At 47.2% G+C, this 27,918-nt stretch overlaps 1 protein-coding gene across 1 annotated transcript in view; it reads right to left on the bottom strand.

Moving 5' to 3' along the window:
- Nucleotides 1-663: 663 nt before the first annotated feature.
- ARFGAP3 (ADP ribosylation factor GTPase activating protein 3) overlaps nucleotides 664-27,918 on the bottom strand; it is a 49,801-nt gene continuing 22,546 nt past the window's right edge. Inside the window, exons 8-16 of the mRNA XM_061124382.1 lie at nucleotides 26,724-26,770; nucleotides 26,018-26,160; nucleotides 18,986-19,114; nucleotides 17,950-18,072; nucleotides 12,142-12,273; nucleotides 8,295-8,418; nucleotides 7,242-7,332; nucleotides 2,960-3,081; nucleotides 664-1,736 (exon numbers count right to left, since the gene is read on the bottom strand). Of these exons, the coding sequence (XP_060980365.1) occupies nucleotides 1,719-1,736; nucleotides 2,960-3,081; nucleotides 7,242-7,332; nucleotides 8,295-8,418; nucleotides 12,142-12,273; nucleotides 17,950-18,072; nucleotides 18,986-19,114; nucleotides 26,018-26,160; nucleotides 26,724-26,770 (929 nt within the window). The 3' untranslated portion in view covers nucleotides 664-1,718. The remainder of the gene's footprint in view (nucleotides 1,737-2,959; nucleotides 3,082-7,241; nucleotides 7,333-8,294; nucleotides 8,419-12,141; nucleotides 12,274-17,949; nucleotides 18,073-18,985; nucleotides 19,115-26,017; nucleotides 26,161-26,723; nucleotides 26,771-27,918) is intronic.

Genomic DNA, 27,918 nt, shown 5'->3' with positions numbered 1-27,918 from the left:
ACTGGTGCTGTTATAATAAGAGGGAGAGACAGCAGGCGGCGGGTGGGGGTGGGGGGGTGGCAGCCATCTACAAGCCCACCCACGACGCCACCTTGATCCTGCACGTCTTGCTTTCAGAAGCATGAGAAAGTACATTCTGTTGTTTAAGCTGCCCTGGTTGTGGCACTGTGTTAGGGCGGCACCTTGCTAGGGCAGCGCCTTGGGCTTGAAAGTGCCACTCTGCACACCCTCGCTTTCAACAAGGGCTCCTGCCCTGCTCCTGCACTCTGGGCAACACCCCAGTGCAGGAAAGGCACACCTTGGGCCCCAGTCAAGTCAAGAAAGTCAAGAAAGTGGAAGTTGCTCAGTCGTGTCCGACTCTGTGACCCCATGGACTGCAGCCCACCAGGCTCCTCTGTCCATGGAAATCTCCAGGCAAGAGTACTGGAATGGGTAGCCATTTTCTCCTCCAGGGGATCTTCCCAACCCAGGGATAGAACCCAGGTCTCCCACATTGCAGGCAGATTCTTTACCGTCTGAACCACCAGGGAAGCCCCAGACCCACACAGAAAAACAGGCCCATCTGGAATTACATCCTAATCAAAGGCACACTAATGTTATACCATAAGCCCTGACTCTAGACTCATCACAAAAACTTGTTAAAAAAAAAAGTAGGGAACGCAATCTGCTGCAACTGTTTATTATATTCAGAAGTCTACAAATTTGAGAGCTTTTAAGAAAAATTCACAAAATACTCAGTTGAAACCACATAGCTGGTTCATCAAATTTCTAATATATTTTACTGTGCTGAACAATATATTCTAATGCTGTCTAAAACACAGCAAAATTATTTTTCATTCATTTGTACACATTCTGTCATTTTTTGAAAACCAAGATTAAGATAAAAAATATTAAGAAAACTACCCAATTACAACTACTATTTCCCCATGAACTGAAATATTTTCTGTGGGTGTATCTTCTCACCTTATTCATTTTTTACTTCTGTACACCATATCGATTTATAAATGCACTTAGGGAGTCCTCATCTTTCATTTCTCATAAATTCAAACAGCGACACCTTGTCAAAGGATTAATTTGCTTGGCAATGCAGAAGCTCGGGCTGTTAAAAGCACTTACTGAAAATTATTTTAAAATTTATAGATCATATAAAACAAACAATTTCAAAGGGACAGACGTCTTCAGACATTATTTTGAAATTACCTTAAGATGTGGAAGTATCAATGAATCAATCTATCAAATTAGACACCAGCTATTTTTGGTCTTTTATTTTTATTCTTCTCTTTTTAATGAAGCGTGTGTTGTAAGTTTTGTTTCTCCAGGCCCTTCTCGTATCAGCTGATTCGGGCAACCTTTAGCCCATGAGTCTCACTGCGCTGAGACACCCTCCCCTCCCCCAGTGAAGAGAGGCCAAGGAGCCCGTGACTCCAGACCTCCAGCTGTTAGAACCAAAGATTCCAAGGAAATAGAGCAGGGGTGTGCACGGATATGCCAGACAGAAGTAACACAAAACCAAGATTACAATGAAGTTTCTACTACATCAAAAAAGAGAATTTCTCAAAAGAAATATTAAAAATCAGCCTTGAATACATATATACCACGAGAAAAAGTAGCAAAACAATCTGCCCAAAGCCAGCTGGTCTTCACTGCAGCCCGTGATGTGGTCACTGGTTCATGAAAAGAGGAATTTCTCCAGGAAACACGCACCGCCAACATCAGTGTTAAGAACCGTAGCGATCCTACAGAGAGAACCAACACGAGAGTTCACCAGTGTCAGCATCGGTTCTGCATTCTCAGCATCACCGAAACGGATGCCTCAGTGACTGGAGCCCGCACCCGAGGAAGCGGGAACTGGAGCCCCTGGGCGGCGGGAAGGGCCGTGAGGGGCACGAGGTCATGCAGTGAGCCCTCCGGGAGGCAGGTGTAATGGGGGGACAGAGGCACACATGTGGAGCGCGAACCCCGAAATTCTGGGTCAGCTGAGTAGTCTCACAGGAGCAGCTTAACCTCTGTGCCTCTGTTTCTTCATCTACAAAATGGGGATGATCATCTGTAAAGAGGGATGTCACCTCCTTGGAAGGACTGATGTGGGCTCAGCTGACCTAAGGGACATGAAAGAGCTCTGGGAATTCTAACCAAAGCCAGTGGCCAACAACAGCCACTGGCCCAGGGCGGAGGAAGCCTCCACAGCAGGGGTGCCTCCCCAACCTGGAAGACCCGCCTCAGAGGCATCAGAGTTCACGTCTATCAGGTCCTCCTCTCTGTGGCTGCGTTTCCCGTTCCTAAGTGTCCTAAAATAACCTGATGTAAGCAGGAAGGTGCACGGAATAGCCTTCAGATAATCAGAGCCGGCCTTAAAGTGTTATACACAAGTGTGTTTCACCCTTGCCTCATTTAAAAGATTGAAACACACAATCTAAAATCTCAACTTGGGGAATAGTTAAATAAATTACATGTATTTTTGCTCAATAAAATGTACTGAATAGCTTCCGAAGAATTTTGAATTACATGGAAGTGCTTATAACAAAACATTAGGAAGAAAAAGAGGATATAAAACCACATGTACAATATAATCCTTTAACATTTTTCAACAGGTATGCATAGAAATCTAGAATTAAAATAGGATAAACCAAAATATTAATGAACGTTTTCCTTGGGAGGTGGGGTTATGGGCAATTTTTAACTTTGTTCTTAATATTTTTGTTTTTTAATATAGGAGAAACGTAGGTAATGATCATGACAATTCCCGTAACAATTCCTCTGGAGTCATAAACTAGAAAATTTAAACAAATATGAAATTATAAGTTCTGGTTTTCATGATGTCCTGGGTTACACTGTAGCAAACACATAAATCGAAAATATAAAATCTAATTTTCTAGCAATTAAAGAGTGGTCCAAATCTCATTTTCAAAACTACGAACCCACCATCAAACTCAGTTACCGTTGTCCCCATCTCACTGACCTGAATGGAAGTCATGACTCCGTTAGCAAAGACGGAGAGCTTTCCGGCAACCGACCTCACTCCCTGCTTGAACTGGGCCATGTCAGGGGCTGTGGGCAGCACACTGGTGAGGTTGTAGCTTCCTGCACGCAGAGCAGAGGCAGGCCTGTCACTGTCACTCCACCGCAGCAACCGCGCAGCCAGCGTCCAGGGACGGGGCAGCTTGGAGGACGTGCCCCCCCACCCCCCCAGCTGCCCACGGGCAGCAGCCGTGGTTACGGGACAGGACCCGGGCGTGGGTTTCAGTGCCAGCCCCACCACGAACCAGCTGCAAGACCCCACGGCGAGTGAGGACGCAGCACTAGGCCTTAGGACCGTCACGGGTTCAAACACTGGCACTGACGCTTCCAAGCTGTGTCTTTGGAGAGATTCCTTACCCTCTGGGCCCCTGTGTCTTCCAGGCACTTAACACAAGACCTGACAGGCAAGAACTCAGTATGTGGCAGATGGGGTGGACATCAGTAGGTTTTTCAGGCTCAGCATCAGTTCCCCTTTCCGGTGAAAACCCTCCTCCCTTCTTTGGGAGGTCTCTCCCCTGATCCCCACCCCCTCAAACCACGTGTGGGCACGTGACCCACACCTGGCCAATCAGAGCCTTCCTGGGATTCCCGTCTACTCAAGGGAGGGGACTGTCCACTTGCTCTGGGGTTACTGGCGGGACAGTGAACTGCTGCAGCTGTCTGGGGCCAGGGCTGCCCCCTCCCCTCCAGACCTCGAGGAGGAGGAGGAGGAAGCCTATCTCAGAGCAAGAGGAGGCTCACCCGGGCAGCTGGCCAGACGGGCAAGGCTCCTGACGGCCAGCTCCCAGGCAGAGGCTGACTCCTCACCCTCACCGAGGCCCGGGTCAGCTGGGTCTCTCTGCTGCCTAGGTTTTGGTTCATCCCAGCACAGACACACACACATGGCCACCAGCCCAAGTGACGTGCGTCTGAGTCATCACCTGTCGAGGGTCTCTGAGCTGACAGCTGGGCTTTGGTGGTGCACTCCTGTCACTCGGCTGTGATCAGGCACTGGAGGGGTTCAGAGACTGAGTGACCCCAAACCTGAGGTCCCCCTGAGCCAGCCCAGCTGCCCTCAGCTCCACATGCGACCCGTCTACACCCGCCTGCCCCTTAAGCAGTAGAAGCCAGGTCTCTTGCCAGGAACAAAACAGAAGCCACGCGTTTACCCTCCAGCACAGGGGCCACCGGGAGAGACCCTGTGTTTCCCACAGCACTGTTCCCATGCTGACCAGTGGGAGAGGGGCCCAAGGACGGCTGCCTCTCCTGCTCTGCCTCCAGGTGACTTTAAAATTCAGTAGCCCTTTGCCGATGACTTCCCATGTGGCTCAGCTGGTAAAGAATCCGCGTGCAATGTGGGAGACCTGGGTTCGATCCCTGGGTTGGGAAGATCCCCTGGAGAAGGGAAAGGTTACCCACTCCAGCATTCTGGCCTAGAGAACTCCATGGACTATACAGTCCATGGGGTCACAAAGAGTCGGATACAACTGAGCGACTTTCACTCACTTCACTTGCTGACGACAGAGCGGCAGCCTAACCCAAGGGTGGGACTTGGGTTTGAAACCCAGAGCGGCAGAGCTGCCAGCCTGTGGGATGAGTCTTAGGAGAAACAAAGAGCTCGTGGGAGACCCTGAGCGCAAAGGGCCCGAGTCATAGCTGCTCCGTGACGTCCAGAGGTCAGCGGAGGTGACCTCGGCACCAGCACCTCCAATTACAAGTTTCCAACTCAGCAGCGTTTAAACGGGAGGGCGAGGTCGAGGCGGGAGGTTTAAGCTGGAACCAGAGCGCCTCGGGTGCACAGACATCCCTTCGCTCAGGCTGACGTGACCCCAGATTGTGCGGCTGAACCGGCCGGTGACCCCACTGCACAGCTGTGACCTGCGACACGCATGCTCAGCAAGTCGCTGTCATTGGTGCGCTGAGTGACGACCTGGAGGCGTGCCCGGCGACGGCAGGCCCGGCTGACCCTGCTCTAGGGTGATCGCGGTGGCTGCTTATGTGTGTTCCTCACCCAGTCCCTCCAAGATCCTGGAAGCGAACGGCGCCCCCGGAAATGCCAGTGTTAAACCACGCCCCCAGGAAGTACTTTTGCTTCACCAGGAGGGATTTCCAATCTGGAACTGTCTTCCCCTGACCTCCAAAGAGATTATAAAGGTGACTGTGATCCACCCCATGTGCCGATACTTCACAGATGGGGAAACAGTCTAAGATGAGGAACACAGAACATGCTCTTAAAACCAGCTTTTGCCCTTTGTTGAAATGCACTCTAAATAAAGGGGTAAATATTTAATGAGAGTTGTTCAATGCGCTCCCATTTAGAGCAGTTATTAAAGGCATCTGATGAGAGATGGGGAGATGAGAGGGGAGTTGTGGTCTGAACCATGTGGGGGTCTGGAATGGAGAGGGGAGTAGGCCCTTGGCCACTGGGGAGGGGCTGGGGTCCCTGGGCAGCCTCGCATAACCAGCGCACCCCCATCGTGACTGCGAGTCCTCAGGATGGGAGTTGTCTCGGACCCACAAGGGCCAAGAAAATTAATGGACCTTTGTTCTCTAAAAGGGGACAGGAAGGTAAACATAGACTGGCTGCAGCCGGCCTTCAACAATTGGAAAAGGCTGCTCATTTGATCTCTGAAGGCTTTTTTTTTTTTTAACAAACAATGTTTCAGAGTGAGACTTCCAGAAACTTGAATTACAAAAACACATACAGCTGGGGGTGATTTTCAAACCTGATAGGTTCTCTGGCAGCCCTGCCTCTGTGCCAGGGCGCCCGCAAGGAGGCAGGCCTGACCCATGGGCTGGGCCAAGCACCCCTCTGCCAGGGGGTGGGGGGCTGTGGCGGGGCTGGCCCCACACAAGGAAATCTCCTGGAAGAGAGGCCGGGACACAGGGAGTTCACAGATGAGAATGCAGCTTCTGCTGAGGCCAGAGGGCGGCCCTGCTCTGCCTGTCTCCGGATCGGTGCTTGGGGGGTGGACTTGGGGGACAGCTAGACCCCTCCCTCTCCCCTTTCGCCACAGCACAGCAGCCTGGCTGTACCTGCTGCACCCCAAGGGCCACGGTGGCTCCTGAGATGCCCCCAAACCCCATCACAGAAGGCCCAAGGCACTGCGGTCTCCCCCATGGCCTTCTCTGTCGAGGCTGTTTCTCTCTGGGCTTCTCTGTGGCTGCAGGGCCGCCCGTGTGGGTCCCTCCCTGCCTGCGCCCAGCTCCTCCAGGGCTGGAAACGAGGGTGCAGGTGGTGCTGGGCCCCGAAGGCCTTGGAGAGCCCCCTCCCCCGGGCGCTCCTGCTGACGAGTGGGCTCCTGAAAGGACCTCAGAGGACCCTGCCCCTGGAAGGTTGGCTGTGACTCAAGAGAGACACTGGCCCTTCCCTGCCCCCAAGGCCTGATGGAGCAGGACAGGAGCAGACCGACAGCTCAGGGTCAGAGGCCCAAGCAGAGGCGTGTGGTTCTCAATGGGCCTGTGTGATGGGCCTGTGTGCTGAGGCTCACTACCTGGGGCGCCCAGACATCTCCTCATCTGGGTCTGGACCCTCCTCTCCGCCTCCCTGGTTCCAAAGCCCCATCTGTCTCCAGGGAAGGCGGAGGCTGGTGGAGTCACCTGTTCCATCTGCCCTGCCTACTCCTGGGGACTGGGAGGGGCCCCTGGGGGCCTGCCATGTCCAGATCCCAGGGGGCACTTGATAGAAAGTACCCCATTTGTGCCCCAGTACATGCTTGTGAGGCGGGTATTACCCACCTACTTTACAGAGGAGAAGACTAAGGCCGAAGGCAACCTGAAATACTCCAGGACTCACAGTTAGGGAGTGGCTCACGTCACACAAGAGCCCAGGGCTGTCCCCTCCAAGGCTGTGACACCATACAAAGTAGATCTCATGTCCACGCTATGCTAGGAAACCCACCCATCCCCCCACACCCCTGCTGCCGTGACAACACTTCAGGAAGACAACTTCCTGAAACTGCAGGTAACTTTGGGGAGGTTGCTTAAATGTCATGACCTGACCTCTTCACATGCAAAGCCTGAAACAATAACTTCCGTTCTGCCTGACTTACAAGGGCTGTGTGTGTGTGTGTGTGTGTGTGTGTGTGTGTGTGCGCGCGCGCGCGCGCGCGTGCACGCTCAGTCCCTAGGAGCATCGAATAACGGCTGCCAACAGTCTTGGAAAGGTAAGAAGTCCTATGCAGAGAAGATGGAGGCGCAATGGAGACCAGCCTCATCGCCCACCCGCCCGCCCTGCCGGTTACCTGCCGTCTGCTTCCTCTGCTCATCAAACAGGTCAGCTGAGCTGATGGAAGAACTTGCCGAAAGCCTCTCCAGCCGAGCCCTGGCTTCGTACTAGAGGAGAGTAGCAAGAAAAGGAAAATCAGGCTCCAAAATCATGAGCAATTCTGCAGAAAGGGTCACTGAGGAGCTATCACGGCGCTGGGGTTCCACAGTCACAAGCAGACAGATCAGTGTCCAAAGCCAGGCCAAGGACGGTCCCTGGGGGGAGCCCAGAGTGAGGGTGACAGTGATGGCTCTGTCACGGTGCTGCCGTCACCCAGCTGCCAGGAAAGGCCGCTCCACGAGCCTCTCTCCCAACAGCCTTGTTATCTGCTAACTGAACTTGAGTGTTGTCCACTTTAAGACAAGGCCGAGTTTAGGGGGTGGAGAACAACCAAGTGGCAGGTCTAAATACTCTCAAAATGCTGGTGGAATTTCTACTGTTACAAAATAAACTCAGTACACTTCAGGAAATAATTCTCTGCATTGTGCAAGAAGCCTAGTGATAACCCGCGTCGCTAAGAATTTCGTGTAAGCACACGACTACTTCACAAGGAGAAGGGACCTTTCAGGTTCCCCATTTCCATTTGAGTCTTACTGTTTAGCCAGACTCCACTGAGATAAGCTCATTAACATCTCTGAGAAAAGAGGCAACAATCTCTCTTCTGAAAATAAATATACCTACCTTCGAGAAACAGCTATATACTTCATTTAGCTACGGTTAAGAAAATTAGTAAGGAAATTACAGGTGTATCAAAAATTCCTGAAATTTATTCAAAAGATACTGAATGGACGGCTATTCAAAACACTGGGAAAGGAACAAGCGGCAGGTGTGACACAGCCCGTACCTCCCATCACTCAGCTGGAGCAGCTGAGCGGGACCATCAGGCAGAAGGACGAGGGTTCGATCTGCCCTGGGGACAGGGGAGCCTTGCAGCCTGAGTCCCCCTCACTTAGCACTCAGCACCTCCTCCCACGGCCCTGGCTTGCTTTCTACTCCGTGGGGACCACACAGAGCCTCTCTGGACACTTACATCAGCTTTGGCTTGCCTTCCAAAGTACATATCTGAGGAAATGGCTTTGACGTTGCCAAACTTCTTCTGGGCCTCATCTGTATTTTCAGCTGGCTCATAGTCCGGCTTGCGGCGAGTGGTAGGTCTACAGTTAGAAATAGCCAAGGCAGGAGTGACATCAGCAAGGGGTGGAGCAGGAGTTTTTCACATTATCCCCCAGAGAACACTGGTGTGTGTGTGTGTGTGTGTGTGTGTGTGTATAATTTGGTTGATATTTGTTTTTATTTATTTGGCTGCACCAGGTCTTAGTTGCAGCATGCGAGATCTAGCTCCCCAACCAGGGATTGAACCCACACCCTCAGCAATGAAAGCACAGGGTCCTAACCACTGGTCCGCCAGAGAATTCCCGAGAACACTGGTTCTGACAATCACCCACAGATGAGCATGCCTTTGTGGGAGTCCAGGAGTCCAGCAGAGAGGTTCCAACACACTGCTGGAGCAAAAAAAATCCAAGACTGGTTGCACTGAAGAGGGTAAGAGCAAGAGCTTCACTGTGCTCACATCACTCCTCCTCCAAGGCAGTGCTGCTCAGTGCCAAGCAAGGTCCACTCGGCCTGCCATCTCTCCCCGAGGGAAAGGCACGAGGCGGGTGGGAGGGTGCCTGGTTTCCAAGGATGCCTCAGGTCTCCTCATCCACCGGGAACACTGAGGGGATCTACATGGCTGAGGCGCTGGGAGGGGCTGCCAGGGCTGAGAACTCATCAAAGGCATGCGAATTCTACTAACCACTTCCTGGACTCCACGGGCAGGCCTGCTCACAAACCACTGGCTGCACTTTGCCTGTGGAGTCCCCAGTGGGCCCATGGGGGCCCTCCAGGGCTGACCCATGAACCCTCGCTCCCTGCACACGCCCTGGTAAGTGCGAGCCCATGCAGACAGCCTGACTCTGGGCTGGCAGAAAAGTGCACTGACTTCAACCTCCCAGGGCACCATCCTAGGGGAAGCAAGCAGGAGGCTCTCACCCCTGTGTGTGGGATGGAGAGAGGACAGGCCATCTTAAGACTTCACCCTCCAAAAGGGGTAAGCAGGAAGGAGAGAGTGCATCCACAGAAAAGGTCTGAGAACACCCCAGCGCCTCCAGCAGGGCTGACGGTTGATGGCATTTCTCATCCAAAGCTGAGCAGGAAAGACCGGAGGAAGTGATTCCTCCTTCAAATGCAAAGACAGCAACACAAGACTCCAAGAACAGGAAATGTGATATCACAAGAAGAAACAGTAATTTTCTAGTAACCAACACCAAATAATTGCCTGACAAAGAATTCAAAATAATTGCTTTAAGGAAGTTGATCAACCTTCTAGCTTCAAGCACAAGCTGGAATCAAGACTGCTCAGGGGATATATCAATAACCTCAGATATGCAGATGACACCACCCTTACAGCAGAAAGCGAAGAGGAACTAAAGAGCCTCTTGATGAAAGTGAAAGAGGACAGTGAAAAAGCTGGCTTAAAACTCAACATTTAAAAAATGAAGGTCATGGCATCCGGTCCCATTACTTCATGGCAAATAGATGAGAAACAATGGAAACAGTGACAGACTTTATTTTCTTGGGCTATAAAATCACTGCGGATGGTGACTGCAGTCACGAAATTTAACAGATGCTTGCTTCTTGGAAGAAAAGCTAAGACCAACCTAGATAGCATATTAAAAAGCAGAGACCTTACTTTACTAACAAAGGTCTGTATAGTCAAAGGCTATGGTTTTTCCAGCAGTCACACATGGATGTGAAAATTAAAGAAAGCTGTGTGCCGAAGAATTGATGCTTTTGAACTGTTGAGTTGGAGAGTCCCTTGGACTGAAAGGAGATAAAACCAGTCAATCCTAAAAGAAATCAGCCCTGAATATTCATTGGAAGGACTGATGTTGAAGCTGAAGCTCCAATACTTCGGCCACCTGATGCAAAGAACTGACTCATTGGAAAAGACCCTGATGCTGGGAAAGACTGAAGGCAGGAGAAGGGGATGACAGAGGATGAGATGATTGGATGGCATCACCAACTCAATGGACATGAGTTTGAGCAAGCTCTGGGAGTTGGTGAGGGACAGGGAGGCCTGGCGTGCTGCAGTCCATGGGGTCACAAAGAGTCGGACACGACTGAGTGACTCAACAACAACTCTCTGTCTATATACATACATACATATATATCTGAATCACTTTGGTGTACACCAGAAACTAACACCACACAGTAAATCAACTGTACTTCAATTAAAAAAAAAAAAGAATATCTTGAAACAAATGAAAATGGAAACACTTAATGGGATACAGCAAAAGTAATACTAAGAGGGAAGTTTAAGGTCAACAGGTATATGAAAAGGTGATCAACATCACTAATCATCAGGGAAAGGCAAATCAACACCTCACATCTACTAGAATGGCCATTGTCAAGAAGATGTGAGATAAGTGTTGGTAAAGATTGGAGAACAGGGAAACTTTGTGCACCAGTGGTGGGAATGGAAATTAGTACAGCCGCATGGAAAACAGTACAGAAGTTCATCAGAAAGTTAAACATAGAACTGCCATCTGATCCCACTTCTGGGTATAAATCTGGAGGAAACAAAGTCGGTATCATGAAGAGATTTCTGCAGCCCATGCTCATGGCCAAGGTTTTCACAGCAGTCAAGTCATGGAAACAATCTGCGTATCTGTCAGTGGGTGAATGGATAGAGAAAATATTATCCCACATACACAATGGGATAACATTCTGCTATAAAACAGAAGGAACCCCTGCCACTTATGACAATGGGGATGAACCTGGGGGACATCACATGAAGTCAGACAGAGAAAGACAGATACTGTATGTTCTCACTTGTGGGAAGAAATCTAAAAATTTTTTAAAAAGGTTGAACTCAAAGAAACAGAAACTAGAACAGTGGTTTCCAAGGCGGTGGGGGAAATGGGTAGACGCTGGTCAGAGGGTACAAACTCTTCATCATTTATGATAAGAAGTGTAAGTTCTGGGGACCCAACATCCAGCACAGTGATTAGTTAATAACCTGTAGTGTTACTTGAACTACAGGAAGACAGCAGATCTGAAGTGTGCTCAGCACAAAGAACAAAAACAGCCAAAGTAGGTTAAACTAATTTGAGGTAAGGCAAATGTATTTCTCATTTATAATGTAAGCACATGCCATTTTACTTTTTAAAAAGCCAACAGCAGTAAATCTGTAAAGGGATTTTAGGGCACTTAAAATAGCCTGTAAATTCTATTTAGAAAAAAATGAATAAATATCCAAACCACACAACATTTGAGGCATTCTGCTACTTAAAAGAGGCCTGTAATGTGACTTCAGTTCCACGGATCAAACACTGAGTTCTGAGCTGTGACGCAGGTGAAACAGTGTCCCACGTTACACAGGATGCAAATGAGTGGGGCAGCAGCACACCCCAGGCACCGAGGACAATCCCAGGTCACACTCTTTGTCCCAACGTGCTAGGACTGCCCCCTACACTCCCAGCAGTTCCCTGGTTTGGACGACACGTTAGCCCTTCATTCATGAGCACCAGAAACTGGAGACAGTTCTTCGACAGGTAAATGGATAAACAGACTCAACGATAAAGAGGGATGAACACAGCAACACATGAGTCTCAAGCGCACTACAGAACGTTAGAGAAGTCTGTCTAACAAGGCCAGTTACTGCTGGACTCCAGTATACGACCTTCTGGGAAAGGCAAAGGTCTAAGTTCAGAAGACAGACCAGGATACAAAGAATATTCTTGAAATAGTATTCATTCATTTATTAGGGTTAGAGAATTTCCCTGGAGATGTGCGTGGAGTCACAGTTTACAGCCCCAGCCCTCTGGGGTCCGTACCTGTCCGTATAGCCTGTGTTTTTCGGAACTGGGTCAGTGTCTTTGATGGTCTCTTTCTTCCAATAGGAATCTGAACTGTCATCCCAGCTAGAGAAAGAACTGCTCCTTAACTCCATGGGCTCGTCAAAGAACCTGTATGGGAGAGAGCAGAAGAGAGACTTTGGAGGACCTTACTGATGTCCACTCACCTCGGGTACGTAGGGACTGCATTTCCCAGACCCCCTTGAAGCTGGGGGCGGCCATGCGATCTGGCCAGCGCAACAGGAGCAGACACAGGCCAGTCACTCCCAAGGCCTTTCAGGTGCCCAATCCTCTCTCCCCTCCCGAGTGGAAGGGGTCGTGTTTTCCAGGTGCTGTAGCTTCAGGCAGGTGACACCACCATCCACCTGGACAATCAAGGTGCCACCAGAAGGACAGATAATCTATATCCTTAGCTGACATTAGTGAACAAAGAAATAAATCATCACTGCGCTAAGCCCTTAAGATCTGGGGGGAGTATTTATCACTGCGGCATAACCTAGCCTATCCCAACAGCACAGGACATCCTTGAGGGTTACCCGACTATAGGCTGGTCATGAATAATGCTTCAGGAGGGCTTCCCTGATGGTTCAGTCGGTAAAAAATCTGCCTGCAAAAAAAAAAAAGAAAAAAATCTGCCTGCAACGCAGGAGACCCAGGTTCAATCCCTGGGTGGAGAAGATCCCCTGGAGAAGGAAACGGTGACCCACTCCAGTATTCTTGCCTGGAAAACCCCATGGAAAGAGGAGCCTGGCGGGCTACAGTCCATGGGGTTGCAAAGAGTCAGACGCGACTTAGCGACTAAACCACCATCAATGCTTTAAGGCCTGGAGAACTGACCCCACTCTAGGAGTTCCTTGCTGGTAACCCTGCCGTGTCAGCCCCGGATAAGACATCACTGCTGACAGAAACCACCATTCAGTGTATGTGACGCTAATTGGCTTCTTCCTGCAGTCAGATGCAGAGCTGCGACTGTCGGTCACGGGACCGTCCTGCAGAAGCTCTCTCAGACTGGGCCGGAAGTGGACTTGGTCGGCAAGCATCTCAGGGGGACACTGGCCTGCTGGGCCAGCTTACACTTCCGTTAGCTGATCATCATTGAGCAGGGCATGTCTCAGAGAGCAAAACTCAATGGCAGTTCCGGTCCTGTGTCGGGGGAAAAAGATCTTTGACGGAGAGCAGCAGGCTTTGCCTGGGACAGGACAGAAATAGATTGGTGAGGTGGACAAGCCAGAGACATGCTCAGAAGTGACTGGGCCATCTCAGAATTTGTGACAGCTTAGGATGGAAGAAAAACCCAGCCAGACCCGTACTCCTTATAAAGGCGGTTCAAGAAGTTCAGAAGAGAGACTCAGATTCTAGTGCTTAGGTCTCAGGAAAGGAAGGAGGCTGAAGGAGGATGCAGAGACTTTAGAGAAGTTGCCAAGATGTTTCTGGAGGGTAAGAACAGAAGCACACAGGAGACAAGTGAGGGCCAAACTCTGAGGGCAGAAGGAGTCACTCAGTGATGAGCTGAGATGGGAGGGTGGTGCTGGAATAAAACTAAATGTACTGTTTTTTTCTTGCAGGAAACAAACAAACAAACAAACAAAGGGGGGGGGGGGGATAAACCTGCTGTTTGAAGCAGATGGTATGGCCTTATATGAATGATAGAAGAAAAAGCAGAATTTCCAAACGTAGTTTCCGCGTTCTCTGGCAAGGAGGTAATTAACAACAAATCTTGTTACACCAGCCTTCTCTCTCCAGAAAGGAAAACCTGCTGTGTTCAAAGCGTATCTGGATTTCAGCTAGAAACTCAACCAACCCCTCCTCACCTGGAAAGTTCCCTCCAAATGTGCGAGGACATATTAGTGAGGGTCCCAGTGAAAAGAACAAAGATGGATCCAATGAGGAATTTAAAACTATTTAATAAACATCTATGAGGGGCCAGGCCCTGGCTGAGTGAGTAGACACGCTCAGTCCCCACCCGGATGGGGCTGGCTGATCTGAGCTCAGAAACCCAGGGCGACAACGTGGAAGCCCAAGGCAGTGTTTCTCGGGGAGCTGCCCTGGGACTGAAGGACCAGGAACGCGGAGGGGCTGCATGGTCCCCCGGAGGCTCTGGGCTTGGGGTTGGGGGTGAGCACTGAATGGCGGTGGGTAGAACGTCCAGGCCCTTTGCAAGTCTTAGGTACTGGGACTCAGGGTTTTTCAAATTTAGTGTCACTCTAAGGAAATGTCCTTCATCCATATAAGCCAAAGTGCTTATCCTGGAATGTAGGGGCATCAGTTTTTGTTGTTGTTTTTTTTAAATGGCTGGATAACTCAAGAATCAGAAGGAGAGAGAAAGCCATTTTGCTAGCACCCTGCTGATCAGCCACTAGACCACATTCTCTATCGTGTTCTCCAAGCTGCGGAGCGGGTGGGAGGCAGGGAGGGTGGCGGGGGCTCTTCCCACGGTTCACCAGCGAGGTTCTCTGAGTTCTGACCCAGTGCACACAGTGTGGGAAGCAGGTAGAGACTTGCTGGGGGAGGACAGGGTGACAGAACCCACTGATGGCTGTGAAGCACCTGCCCTTCCTCAGAAACACAAGTCTCCCCGGATCCCCAAGGCCTTATTGACCTTTTTTTTGGCCACATGATTTAAGGGATTTCAGCTCCCCAGCCAAGGACTGAACCCAGGGCCACGGCAGTGAAAGTGCTGAGTCCTAGCCACTGGATCGCCAGGGAACTGCTTTTATTGATTTTCTAATGTTTTGATTTCTAGATCCCAATTCTTAATGCTTTTCACTTATGTTTCTTCCCTCTCACTCTGGTTTCACTCAACCTGAAAACTTTCCTTACATAGGCTTCCCCGGGGGCACTAGTGGTAAAGAACCTGCCAACACAGGAGACGTTGGTTGGATCCTTACTCAATTTAGGATTTACAGCTGTAGACAGCTGCCTCTTCCACTGAAGGCCATGCTGGCTTTGTAAGGCTGAACAAATTGTTCTAGTTTCATTATTTTGTACTCAATATATAATTACATTGTTTATATCCTGGAAATAATGGAACTCAAAAGGAAAAAAAAAAAAAGAAAGCCCAAAGATACGGCTGGTCTCATTTTTAATAGAAACAGCACTCTTTCATAATTCAATAGTATTCAAGTTCTAATGGGCTAATGAATAATTTGGAAGCAGTGAGAGCTCTTCATGGAAATGCCTGCTTTCCCAGAGGCCATGTTTACCCGACTTCATCTGCCAAAGTAAGGATTGTTCTACCTGCAGCGGTTACGACCAAGGAGGACCAGCACTGACGTTCCCATCAGACAAGCTGCAGGTGAAGACAAACAATACACCAAGGTCTCTGGCAGGAATCCAGCCAGTGTGGTCAATATAAAAACACCATCTGCTCCCCAGTTTCAAACCATAAATAACTGTTCCGTAGCAACGGAGGCCTTTTGGGCTGACTCTTTGGACTAAGCTTTTGGAGAGGGAGGCCGATGGGATTCCCGAAGCTCCTGATGGGCGGACAGAGCCCCCCAGGAAGGAGCCCGGCAGCGGCCTGGAGCGGGGAAGGCTCCCCAACAGCTTCCCTGGGCACATCCTCAGTCGCAGCCGCCTCTCCTTCCAACTCCGCACCACTGGTGGAGCTGGAACCCTACGCTCTCGGCAGGAGCTGTAATGATTGGTGAAAGAATCATACAGGCTTTTGTGGAGAAGCCAGGTGGGTGAGCACAGACCCTGCACCACCAGGAGCTTTCCCGACACAGACGTACTCCCTCATCTAAAGTGACCTGACACGTAGGCAGCCTTCAAATCAAGTTAGAGATTTAACTCTATCCTGTAGAAAATGTATTTATCTAAAAGGCATGGTTTGGGGGACTTCCCTGGCGATCCAGTGGCTAAGACTCCGCAATCCCAATGCAGGGGGCCTGGGTTCGATCCCTGCTCGGGGAACTAGATCCCGCATGCCACAATTATTAATAAAAGATCCTGCAGGCTGCAACTAAGACCTGGCACTGCCAAATTAATTAATTAATTATTTTAAAAAGGCATGATTTGGGAGTTACCTCCAATTAACCTGAAACACAGGTTACTCACAGGAAAAGTGAAAGTGAAAGCTGCTCAGTTGAGTCCGACTCTTTGCAAACCCACGGAATATACAATCCACGGAATTCTCCAGGCCAGGATACTGGAGTGGGTAGCCTTTCCCTTCTCCAGGGGATCTTCCCAACCCAGGAATCAAACCAGGGTCTCCTGCATTGCAGGCAGATTCTTTACCAGCTGAGCCACAAGGGAAGCCCAAGAATACTGGAGTGGGTAGCCTATCCCTTTTCCATCGGATCTTTCCGAGCCAGGAATCAAACTGAGGTCTCCTGCATTGCAGGCGGATTCTTTACCAACTGAGCTATCAGGGAAGCCTGAGAGGCAAACATAAAACCACCCTGTCTCTGAAAGTACTGATGGGGAATACCTCTAAACTACTTATTTTCTGGTAAAAATCTGGACTTGAAGCAATTTGAAGTGATGCTAGGTGAATGATTTAAAGACAGTTCTCTGTATTACAATTCCTTACCTGTGAACTTTGATAGGAGAATACAGAATTTCAGAATTAGAGCCTAATTAGTTAACACACATTTCTATCTGTTACGCATATGGAACTGCTTCTAAGCCTGTGTAATTGCCAGACGACAGTGATACCCTCTGAGATTTGAGTGAGGGTGTCTCCTCTAAGGACTGCCCATACTAACGGGCACACGGTTGATCTCCCCAAACCCCAAAACTGAAGGTGGCCCTCCACATGGCTAATTTAAGTATATAACAACAGTAATTAAGCATTCAGACTGAGTCATGTGTCTCTTGAACTGAGTTTCTATATAAAAATAACAGCTAAAAAATAAGAGCTAAACAATGCTCTGTGTGCATTCATTCATTTAACCCTCACACTGCCCTGAGAAGCTGACACTGCTGGTGTCCCTAGCTTACAGATAAGAGGCTGTGGCACAGGGAGGTTGGACAGGTCAGCCGAGGTCACACGGTCATGAAGTGGCAGGGCCAGGACCCAAGTCCAGGCCGCCTGGCTTCCCAGCTGGTGCCCACTTCCTGACAGCCCAGGTTTACTCGGGGGCTGCTCAGCAGGCCTCCCTCGGATGCTGATCAGGTTCTTGGAAGAACCGCACAGAGTGAGTCAGTTCAAGTTAAACTTGTTCTCCGTCTCTGCGGGCAGCTTGAACCTGAAGCACGGCCTCTCCACGGTCGGCTTCACACTGGAGTTAGGTAACCTGTCCGTGTCGGAGGGTGAGGGCTGAAGGATGGGGCCTAGGCTTTATCCTGGGAACCCCTGAGAGGGCAACAGTGCTTTTCATTCATACATAAACACACACAAAGAGCATTCATTTAATATTCTATATCCTGCCAATCAGGGACTCCAGAAGCCGGAGGTATGAAAACAAAAGAATCTGCTAAAGGCGCAGCTGGGAAACATTCCAACTGTTGGAATAAGACTAAATGACTTAACATATATCTTTGGGGTTTTGCGTATTTCTCCAATTTCACATTTTATATAAATATAGCTTCCCCACCTCTGATTTTAATTCCTGGCTGCTGATTTTATTTTCAAACATTTCAAAGTTAGCAAATATCATCCACTAAAGAAGGGGACCCCAATTTTTTTCCAAAGGACATCCTTGACTCCAGCCAAAGCTTTTAAAAACAATGAAGTAAACTTATTTGTATTTGTTCCTGATGTAAAAAAAAGAAAAACTAGTAAGTCTGTATCAATTGCTGCTTTTCAAAACAATATTTTCAGGATGATTTTTAACAGATTACCTGGAGCTGGATGTAAAATATGAGTCGTCACTGTCATCACCATACTTTTTTCTCGGTTTTGCTGTGATTGGCGTTTCCTGTTCAATGGTCTGCATGTCTGAAGTCACTGAATGTGAAATACCACTTGAGAAAATAGAGAATAAGATGGAAAAAAAAGAATATTAGTTCATGAAGATACGTGTGTTCACCAAAGAATGCCTATAATTTATTCTCTCAACAAAAATATAATTTATTCAGGGGGTTACAAACATGAACAATAGAAAAATATTTTTGTGGTACAAGCACTAAAAAATACTGGACCTTAGTGGGGACTGTAACTAATTATACAAAATACAGTCACATATGAAAGTTATGTTTATGGCATCCATTTAATGACAATCAGACCTATTTCATTTTATTTAATAATCAAATTTGGAATTTTTTGTGCTGGAGTAAACACAGTTGTCCCTTGGTATCTGAGGGGGACTGGTTCTATGACCCCAGCCAACAAAAACAATCCTCAGGGACACATAATTTTTCAAGGCAGAGGCCTGATGTGTCCTCCTTTGCTTGGCAAAGTAAGGAGGCTATCCTTCTCTACTTCACCCCCCCCAAAAATCCTTACTATTCCTTTGTATTTTAAATCATGTCTAGTTACTAATAACACCAAATTCAATGTAAGGGCTACATCTGTTGCTATTTAGTTGCTAAGTGCTGTCTCTTTGCTGATCCCATGGAAATGCTATATAAATAATTATAAATGCAATGTAAATACTATGTAAATCATTGTCCTTAAGTATGGTATGTACAGAAAATTTGTTTTGCTTTCTGGAACTTTCTGGAATTCTCCCTATCCCAATATATTCAAATCCCCGATTGGCTGAATCTGCAAAGGCAGAAGCCCTAGATAGAGAGCGCTGCGGGCCGACTGCATTAGATCACAACTGAAGGACGTGAGCAAGGAGAAGACGCTTTCGAAGCGGAAACTAACAGGGAAAGTCCACGCGAGATCAGCAAACCAGCTTACCTTACGAAACCCAAGAAAGCAGAGTCTTACCTTCTGCTATTTCCGAATCCCATGCCAAGTCTCTCTGATTCTGCCTTTTTCTTGCCACTCATGTTCATCTTTTCATCTTTCTTCATCTGAATTTCAAGATCTTTATAGGCTAATCGTAATGATGAAACACTGCCAGAAAAACCAAATGCTACTTAACTTAGCGCTAATTCTGTGCTCTTAAGTTAAAATACCAAGAATGTTAAACATGTCACATGCTTTTAGCTTGCTGCAACTTTCCATGATTAATGATTATAAAAGCAAGCTGGCATTTTTTGGGTAAAGATCTCTTTCGAGTAGATGCTCATGAGAAGGTGCATGAGTTTACAGCTAATTTTTGGTTGCTGCTGAATCTAATTGCTGTTCCAGCTTATATTACTTACCGTATCATAATATGTCACAACATAATAAATACTTAAATTACTTCTATAAAGGATAGTAAAATGCAGATTTTTTTTTTTTTAACTATACTTCCACATTATGTAACAAAAGTATGAGATTAGTCTCACTGGTTTGTTCTGGTTTAAGATTATATATGTGTGTGTGTGTGTGTTGTGTTGGGCTTAGTTGCTCAGTCAAGTCCAACTCTTTCTTAATCCAGGGACTGTGGCCCACCAGGCTCCTCTGTGCATGGGACTCTCCAGGCAAGAATACTGGAGTGGGTTGCCATGCCCTCCTCCGGGGGATCTTCCCGACCCAGGGATCAAACCCAGGTCTCCAGCATTGTAGGCAGATTCTTTACCATCTGAGCCACCAAGTAAGCCCAAGAATACTGGGGTGGGGAGCCCATCCTTCTTCCAGGGATCTTTCCAACCCAGGGATCAAAACCGAATTGCAGGCGGATTCTTTACTGGCTGAGCTACCAGGGAAGTCCAAATATATAGGGAATGGCTCCAATATTCTTGCCTGGAGAATTCCATGGACAGAGGAGACTGGCGGGCTACAGTCCATGGGGTGCAAAGAGTCGGACCCGACTGAGCGACTAACACTTTCACTTTTCATATATATATAAATATATTTGACTTAACAGGTAAATTAAGAAGGGATTACTGCATTGCAAAAGGATTCTTCAGTTTACAAGAAAATTTCCCATAGGGTCTCTCTCCCTTTTTAAAAAAATATTTATTTGGCTGCAACGGGGCTTAGTTGTGGCACATAGGATCTTTAGTTGTGGCATGTGGGATCTAGTTCCCTGACCAGGGATCGAACCCAGGCTGCCTAGCATTGAGAGCATGGAGTCTCAGCCACTGGACCACTAGGGAGGTTCCCCATAAGGTCTCTTTATGGAACCAAGCTCTGAGAACACTCAAAATGGAGCTGTCATCCTTCAGTCAATAGTTTCCTCTGCACCACCAGTCAGATACCCGTCACCTATCTATCAAATACTTGTGACAAATAATGCACCCAGTGGGGGGGAGGGAGGAGAGATGAATAAAACACTGTCCCTTACTCTTACGTTTCCAAAAATGCTATAGATACTTAATTTCTTATTAAGAAAACCAGGCCTATATTATCAAGAGTATATTATTATATTAGCAAATAGCAACAAAATTTCAGGGACTTGAAAAATGATATACGTACATTATCAGGATTTCTAAGATATTGTCCATTTTATAAAATTATATAAAATGTCACAAATCCTTCACGAGAAAGGTACTAGATAAACTCCCTAATAATATAAATACATTTCTCTGTAGTGAAAGGAAGTGATAACAATTTCTTACTAGGAGAAAATAACCTCGCTTTTGCTGTTTCCCTTCTTAATGAGTCAAGCAGGATTTCTATTCTGTTTTCTGCTCTTGCTTATATATATGCTTCTCCCGCTAGGCATTTCTTTACAGCAAGAACATGCTTTGTATACCTGGACTTTAACAGAACCTGGCATTAAAGAAATGGATGCCTTCATTCTTTATATGTATTTGATTTGGTGGTGCCAGGTCTCAGTAGCAGCACGCAGGATCCGCAGTTGCAACATGTGAATTCTTAGTTGCAGCATGTGGGATCCAGTTCTTTGACCAGGGATTGAACTCAGGCCCCCTTCATTGGCAACTTGGAGTCTTAACCACTGGACCACCAGGAAAGTCCCTCTGTTTTGTTTTAATGTGGCCATTTGTTTTCTTTATTGTTATTCCTTCAGATCAGGTAATGGTAATACATCTACTGTTCCCCCCCAAATTGTGCTTGAAAGAGGAAAATAAGCAATCTTCTTTCAAGTATAATTTTTGGGGGAAAACAGTAAAATGAAGTGAAGTCGCTCAGTCGTGTCCGACTCTATGTGACCCCATGAACTGTAGCCTACTGGGTTCCCCCGTCCATGGGATTTTCCGGGCAAGGGTACTGGAGTGGGTTGCCATTTCCTTCTCCAGAGGATCTTCCCAACCCAGGGATTGAACCCAGGTCTCCCGCATTGCAGGCAGACGCTTTACCCTCTGAGCCACTAGTAGATCTGTTTAAAATCACAAAAAGCTACAACTGTGGTAACAGAGTCTTCTGGAGATGAATGGATGGGGATGAAGAATTTCAAGAGAGTGTGAGATGGGGAAGTTTTCCCTTTTGGGGTACCTGCCGCGGAATTGGCTGTATCGCTCATTAAAAGCATGCACTTTAACATGCAGGCCCTGGAAGCACTAACAGAATAAAGACGCTGGGACTCTGCACTTCTCAGACCTACAGGAGCCCTTCCAGGACCAGCTTGGAGGAGGGCTGGCCACGCCCTCCAGACTCAGGGAGAGCCCGGGAGCAGCTCCAGCAGCACCTCTGCCTCCTCTTACTCTCCTACCAGCTGTACACACAGACATCCCTGAGGACCAAACGCCTGGAAGGATGAGGCTGCTGCACGGATAGTTCAGTTCACACTCAGAACACACAGGAATCGATACTGCTCCTGACAGCTGACTGAAATAACTTTATGTACAGCCATTTCAAAAAATGAAGTTGCAGAAGACTAACATAAAGCGCGAGCACTCTTGGGGACTTCCCTGGTGGTCCAGGGGCTAAGACTCTGCACTTCTAATGCAGGGGGCCTGGGTTCGATCTCCAGTTGAGGAACTAAGATCCCACATTGCCGCAGCTAAGACCCAGCGCAGCCAAATAAATACATTGTTGTTTAGCCGCTAAGTTATGTCCAACTGTTTTGTGACCCCAAGGGCTGTAGCCCACCAGGCTCCTCTGTCCATGGGATTCTCTAGGCAAGAATACTGGAGTGGGTTGCCATTTCCTTCTCTGGGAGATTTTCCAGACCCAGGGATTGAACCTGCATGTCCTGCATTGCAGGTGGATTCTTTACCACTGAGCCACCAGGAAAGCCCCCATAAATAAGTAAATATTAAAAAGTAAATAAGTAAACAAAGCCTGGACACTTCTCACAGCTGGTACAGCACTGGTTTGGTGAAACTGAGCTGTGATGCTCAGCTGTGAGTGGCAGGGCGGTGGTCAGGGCCTGGGCTGCAGCTGTTCTGAACAAAGGGATTCATTGGGTTCCCAAGTCCAGTTCATAAACACCCCATGATCTGCATCTTCGCATTTACGCTCTATCGAGCAGTCCAGATTAAGGCTGGTACTGTCTCTAACATTAACGCACTAGTCTCTGTCCCCCTGACCTGCAGGGAGGGGACTGCTGCTTTCTAATTCCCCGTCTCCTGTTCTGATCAGGCAACAATTTTACCAGTTCCCTGAGAAAACCTCATGCACGAGTGATCTGCACGGAGTCCACTCCCAAACACACTCAGATTTAACTTTCCGCCTTTCTCAGTGTTAAGAAACCTAGCTAAGTCAGAGACATCAAAGTGAAGTCTGTGACAACTTAGAGTGAATCTTACACAGAGCATCTCAAATCACTCAATATGCCAGCAAATCTGGAAAACTCAGCAGTGGCCACAGGACTGGGAAAGGTCAGTTTTCATTCCAATCCCAAAGAAAGGCAATGACAAAGAATGTCCAAACTACCACACAATTGCACTCATCTCACACACTAGCAAAGTAATGCTCAAAATTCTCCAAGCCAGGCTTTAACAGTACGTGAACTAAGAACTTCCAGATATTCAAGTAGGATTTAGAAAAGGCAGAGGAACCAGAGATCAAATTGCCAACATCCACTGGATCATAGAAAAAGCAAGAGAATTCCAGAAAAACATCTACTTCTGCCTCACTGACTACACTAAAGACTTTGGCTGTGTGGATCACAACAAACTGTCGTGTCCGACTCTTTGTGACCCCATGGACTGTAGCCTGCTAGGGGGATTCTCCAGGCAAGAATGGGTTGCCATGTCCTTCTCCTGTGGATTTTCCCAACCTAGAGACTGAACCCAGGTCTCACGCATTGCAGGTGTATTCTTGACCATCTGAGCCACCAGTGAAGCCTCTTTGACATCTCAAATTGCATTTAACCTAAATACAGTTTAGTGCTGCCCCCTAGGTGCTGTGAGTTAAATGACAGTGAGGAGTAACCACCCATTTCAAATGATTCAGGCTTATCATAAGAAGTTCACTGAACAAGGGCATCCCTGATAGCTCAGTTCGTAAAGAATCTACTCACAATGCAGGAGACCCTGGTTTGATTCCTGGGTTGGGAAGATCCCCTGGAGAAGGGATAGGCTACCCACTCCAGTATTCTTGGGCTTCCCTCATGGCTCAGCTCGCTGTAGAGTTAGCTACCATCTGAAGCTTTGTTCTTGGTAAGGAAATGGCAACCCACTCCAGTACTCTTGCCTGGAAAATCCCATGGACGGAGGAGCCTGGTAGGCCATAGTCCATGGGGTCACAAAGAGTCGGACACAACTGAGTGACTTCACCTTCACTGAGCAAACTGAGTGTGAATAGCAAGAAACTACACTGATTGGGCACCTACTAAGCGCCAGGCATTGTCTGATGCACTCTAATGAGCACTAACTAGATGAACCTCTAACAATCTTGTAAAGGAAGTAGCAGTATTTTCTTCATTATACAGCCTGTAGTAAGGAAGCCACGCTAAAAGAGATAGGGGATTCCCTGGTGGTTCAGATCATAAAGAATCTGCCTGCAATGCGGGAGACCCAGGTTCAGTCCCTGAGTCGGGAAGATCCCCTGGAGGAGGGCATGGCAACCCACTCCAGTGTTCTTGCCTGGAGAATCCCCACAGACAGAGGAGCCTGGTGGGCTGCAGTTCATGTGATCACAAAGACTCAGACACGACTGAGTGACTAACACACACACACAAGAGATACACATGACAAGAGAAAATACCATACAAATAAAATACACATGTGTACAAAACAGGAATCCAGGACGCCTTTCCTTTCTTCTCTCCTTACGACCCTGGACCCTTATGCCAGTCACCGGTCCTTTCCAGGTAGCCATGTGTCCCTTCTGTTTTCAACACAGTGACATCCTCTCAAGAACCTTAAGGACCTACCTAAAACAAGTCTCTGGGCTGGGCTCCTGGCTTCCAGGTTTCCCCCCATTCTTTCTGCCCTGGATATCACGACCAAACACACTTTCCAAAACAAACCCTTGCCTCATGGCACTCTCCTCAGATGTGACGTAAACCCCCAAGCTGGTCTGACTTCAGGGTGACCCACACCATCATTCCAATGTCTCCAATCCAGGCAGGACCCCATAGCCACTGTCTAGATTCCCTCTTCCTCATCCTCCTAGGCTATTCCTTCCTCCCTCTCTCTGCCACCACCCCCAAGTCTGCCTCTGAGACCTCTTCACAATCCAGGCTCAGCACCTCTGGAGATTCCACCATACCCAAAACCTTCCATCACACAATTAGAAGTTAGTCGCTAGGTCCAATGGGGCTTCACATTATAAACACCATTTTCACTAGTGAGATATAATTCACATATCATAAAATTCACCTTTTTAAAATGCACAATTCAGTTTAGCATATTCACAAGGCTATCACCATCACTTCTATCTAATTCCAGAACATTTTCATCACCCCAGAAGAAACCCCACCCACCCACAGTCCCACCCCATTCTTCCCTCGGCCCTTGCCCTTGGAAACCACCCGTCTGCTTCTGTCTCTTGATTTGCCTGATTTGGACAGTCCACATCTAAGCAATCATAAAATATGTGGTCTTTTGTGGCCAGGGTCTTTCTCAGCATAAATTTTTCAAGATTTGTACATGCTGCAGCATGTATCAGTACCTTATCCCTTTTCATGGCTAAATAATATTCCGCTATACGGACACACACATTTTGTTCATCTGTTTACTAGCTGGTGGACATCTGGGTTGTTTCTACTTTTCGGCCATAGGGATTAGTACTGCTGTGAACATGTGTACAAGTTTCTGTGTGACTTTGTGGGCATATACATTACTTTGAGAATATACTGCACAGTGAAATGCTGGGTCATATAGTAACTTTGCCACCAGCAAAGCATGAGGGCTCCAGTTTCTTAATTATCACCAACACTAGTTTTCCGTCTTCTTGATCACAGCTCCCTGAGAGTGAGGAGGTATCTCCCTGTGGCTTTGACTTGCATTTCCCTGATGACTAACGACGCTGAGCATCTTTCCTGGGGCAGTACCTCCTGACACAAGTACCTCTATCTTTCCCTTCTTGCTGACCCCACCCAAATCCTGTCCACACAACTTCAACTGGAAATGGTGGCTGCCCTCCCTAAATACTGGTCTCTCTCCTTCTCATCTACATGTCCATGTGGTATTAACTCTCATAATACCAAATTCTGCATTTCCCTCCTTACACACAGATGTAAAAATAAATGGCATTTGGAAAGCAAATCTCAGAGTCATTTAGTTAATAGCTTTGCGTGTTACACGCGTGCTAAGTCGCCTCAGTCCTGCCTGACTCTTTGCGACCCTGTGGACTGCGGCCCACCAGGCTCCTCTGTCCGTGGGATAGTCTCCAGACAAGAATACTAGAGTGGGTTGCCATGCCCTCCTCCAGGGGATCTTCCCAACCCAGGGATCGAACCCCAGTCTCTTGCGTCTCCTGCATCGGCAGGCGGGTTTTTTACCACTAGTGCCACCTTGGGAAGCCCAGTTAATAACTGTAGACACTAGAATCGTATTATGATTTGATCAAACTTACATGGACTCTTCCTTAGGTGCTGCCCGGGACAGAAGGTCTTCCTGTGCATTCATTTTATCGACGGCTTGGGCTTGCTTTTCAATTTCATTAAAGCACGTATTTGACAGTTTCTGGGCTCCCAAACTTCCTTTTTTGGCCCCAAGCTGGAGGATACAGTAGAAGATTATGTTGTACCCAACTGTTTGAGAATGTCTGCAATGACAGCTGACAGTTACTGAGGGTTATTACTTAGTCCGGCACGGTCATCATCTCCGGGCGACGGAGGAGGACCTGAGCTCTTGTTAGTGAAGAGACATGACCAAGATCACAAAGCTGGCAAGTGACGAGGTCAGGATTCAGCCCTCGCACCTGCGTCCACGGCAGGGGCTCTGAACGGAACCTCAGAAGCTGAACGTTCAACCGCGGACAACACTCCCAGCCTCACCCAATGGCACTGTTAGAAACGGTAGCATGACTGAAACCCCAGGGAGCCTTGGTTGATTTTTATTTCAGAGCTTTATCGCCAACAGAGAAATCTGAAACACTCACTGCAGAACATTTTCACCATGTATAACGTCACTCCATTGAGCAAACCAACTTTTTATCAAAGCCGCATTTATCAGATTGTGGCTCAAAAACAAAAGAAGTAAAAATGACAAGGTGGCTTCCTCGAGTCTAAGAGTCATTTTAGAGCTAAATCACCAGACAGTTTATACATAATACTCACTCCTCTTTTAGCTTGATTTGGTTTCTTTTTTATGATAGAAGAAATCTCTGTCAAAAGACAAAAAGTAGAAAGTCAGACCATTGGCAATACATAATTTTCCTATTTTTAGTGTATTTTTTTGAAAAATTCTAAGATACTGTATTTTATTGTTTAAGAGACTATAACATATTCCACATTAGTTTGTCATCCAGAGACTCAAGTACATCAAAGTATTTCAGATGAACAGAGCTTCATCAAAATAGAGTTCTCAGTATTTTCAGATTGCATCCAAACTCAGAGAGTATATATTTTGGGGGGGGGGGGGGTGGCGGCGGGGAACACCACATTGCAGAGAAATAAACAGCCTGAGCTTGCCTCATTCACCACTTTCTTCAGGAGCATTTTGAATATTAGAACAAACTCGCCTAGTAATCTCTACTCTTCAAAAATTTTCAAAATTGTTTTAAAATATAAAGTTAGCCAGGCATTATGTATACAACTAAAGCAGCCAGTGAAGTGCTTTCCCACTCTGATTTATGTACAGATTTTATCATACTAACCAATCAGAAATGGAAAGCATTCTATTATTTTGGTAGCATTACTAACTAAATTGCACAAAAATATATGATGCTTTTAGATAAAGTTTCTTAAAAGTTGTTTTCTGGGTAAATTTTAATCATAGATTACATATTCTGGTTTTAGAATTATGTGTAAGAGACCTAGTAAGAATAAAATCTTTTCTTACAAAGATGAGAATGTGATTTAACAGGAAAAGATAGCATAAAACCATGAAGATTAAAATTTTTAGTCCTTAATGAGAGAATAACATCATTACATTTGGAGTATAAAAAAAGACATTCATGGAAATCCTCCTTTTCTTCACTTTCTTTTAGATGTGCATTGTGGCAGTCATATAACCTGCATCCAGCCTCCTACATGTCTATTAATACATGAGGAAAATACCTGAGACATTCCTAATAGTTTAGTTATTTTTCACCAAAGCTGTTGCTTTCCAATTAATGCAGTGTGATATGCACTAATTTCAGATTACATTTCCCTGATAATGAAAAATTAGAGATTAAGTTCACCTACAATACAATCAGAAAGAAGAAAATGCTAAGAGTTCTTGAGTAACTAGGAATGATGTGGCTGCTCTGCCCTCTGCCTGTGCTGGGACATAAACCAGCAAATCAAAAAGCATCAAGAGCAACCTTTG

Source organism: Dama dama, chromosome 22, assembly GCF_033118175.1.
Source record: "Dama dama isolate Ldn47 chromosome 22, ASM3311817v1, whole genome shotgun sequence".
Taxonomy (NCBI): Eukaryota; Metazoa; Chordata; class Mammalia; order Artiodactyla; family Cervidae; genus Dama; species Dama dama.
Note: the sequence above shows the minus strand (reverse complement) of the source record. Positions and strands in the feature narration are given on the sequence as shown.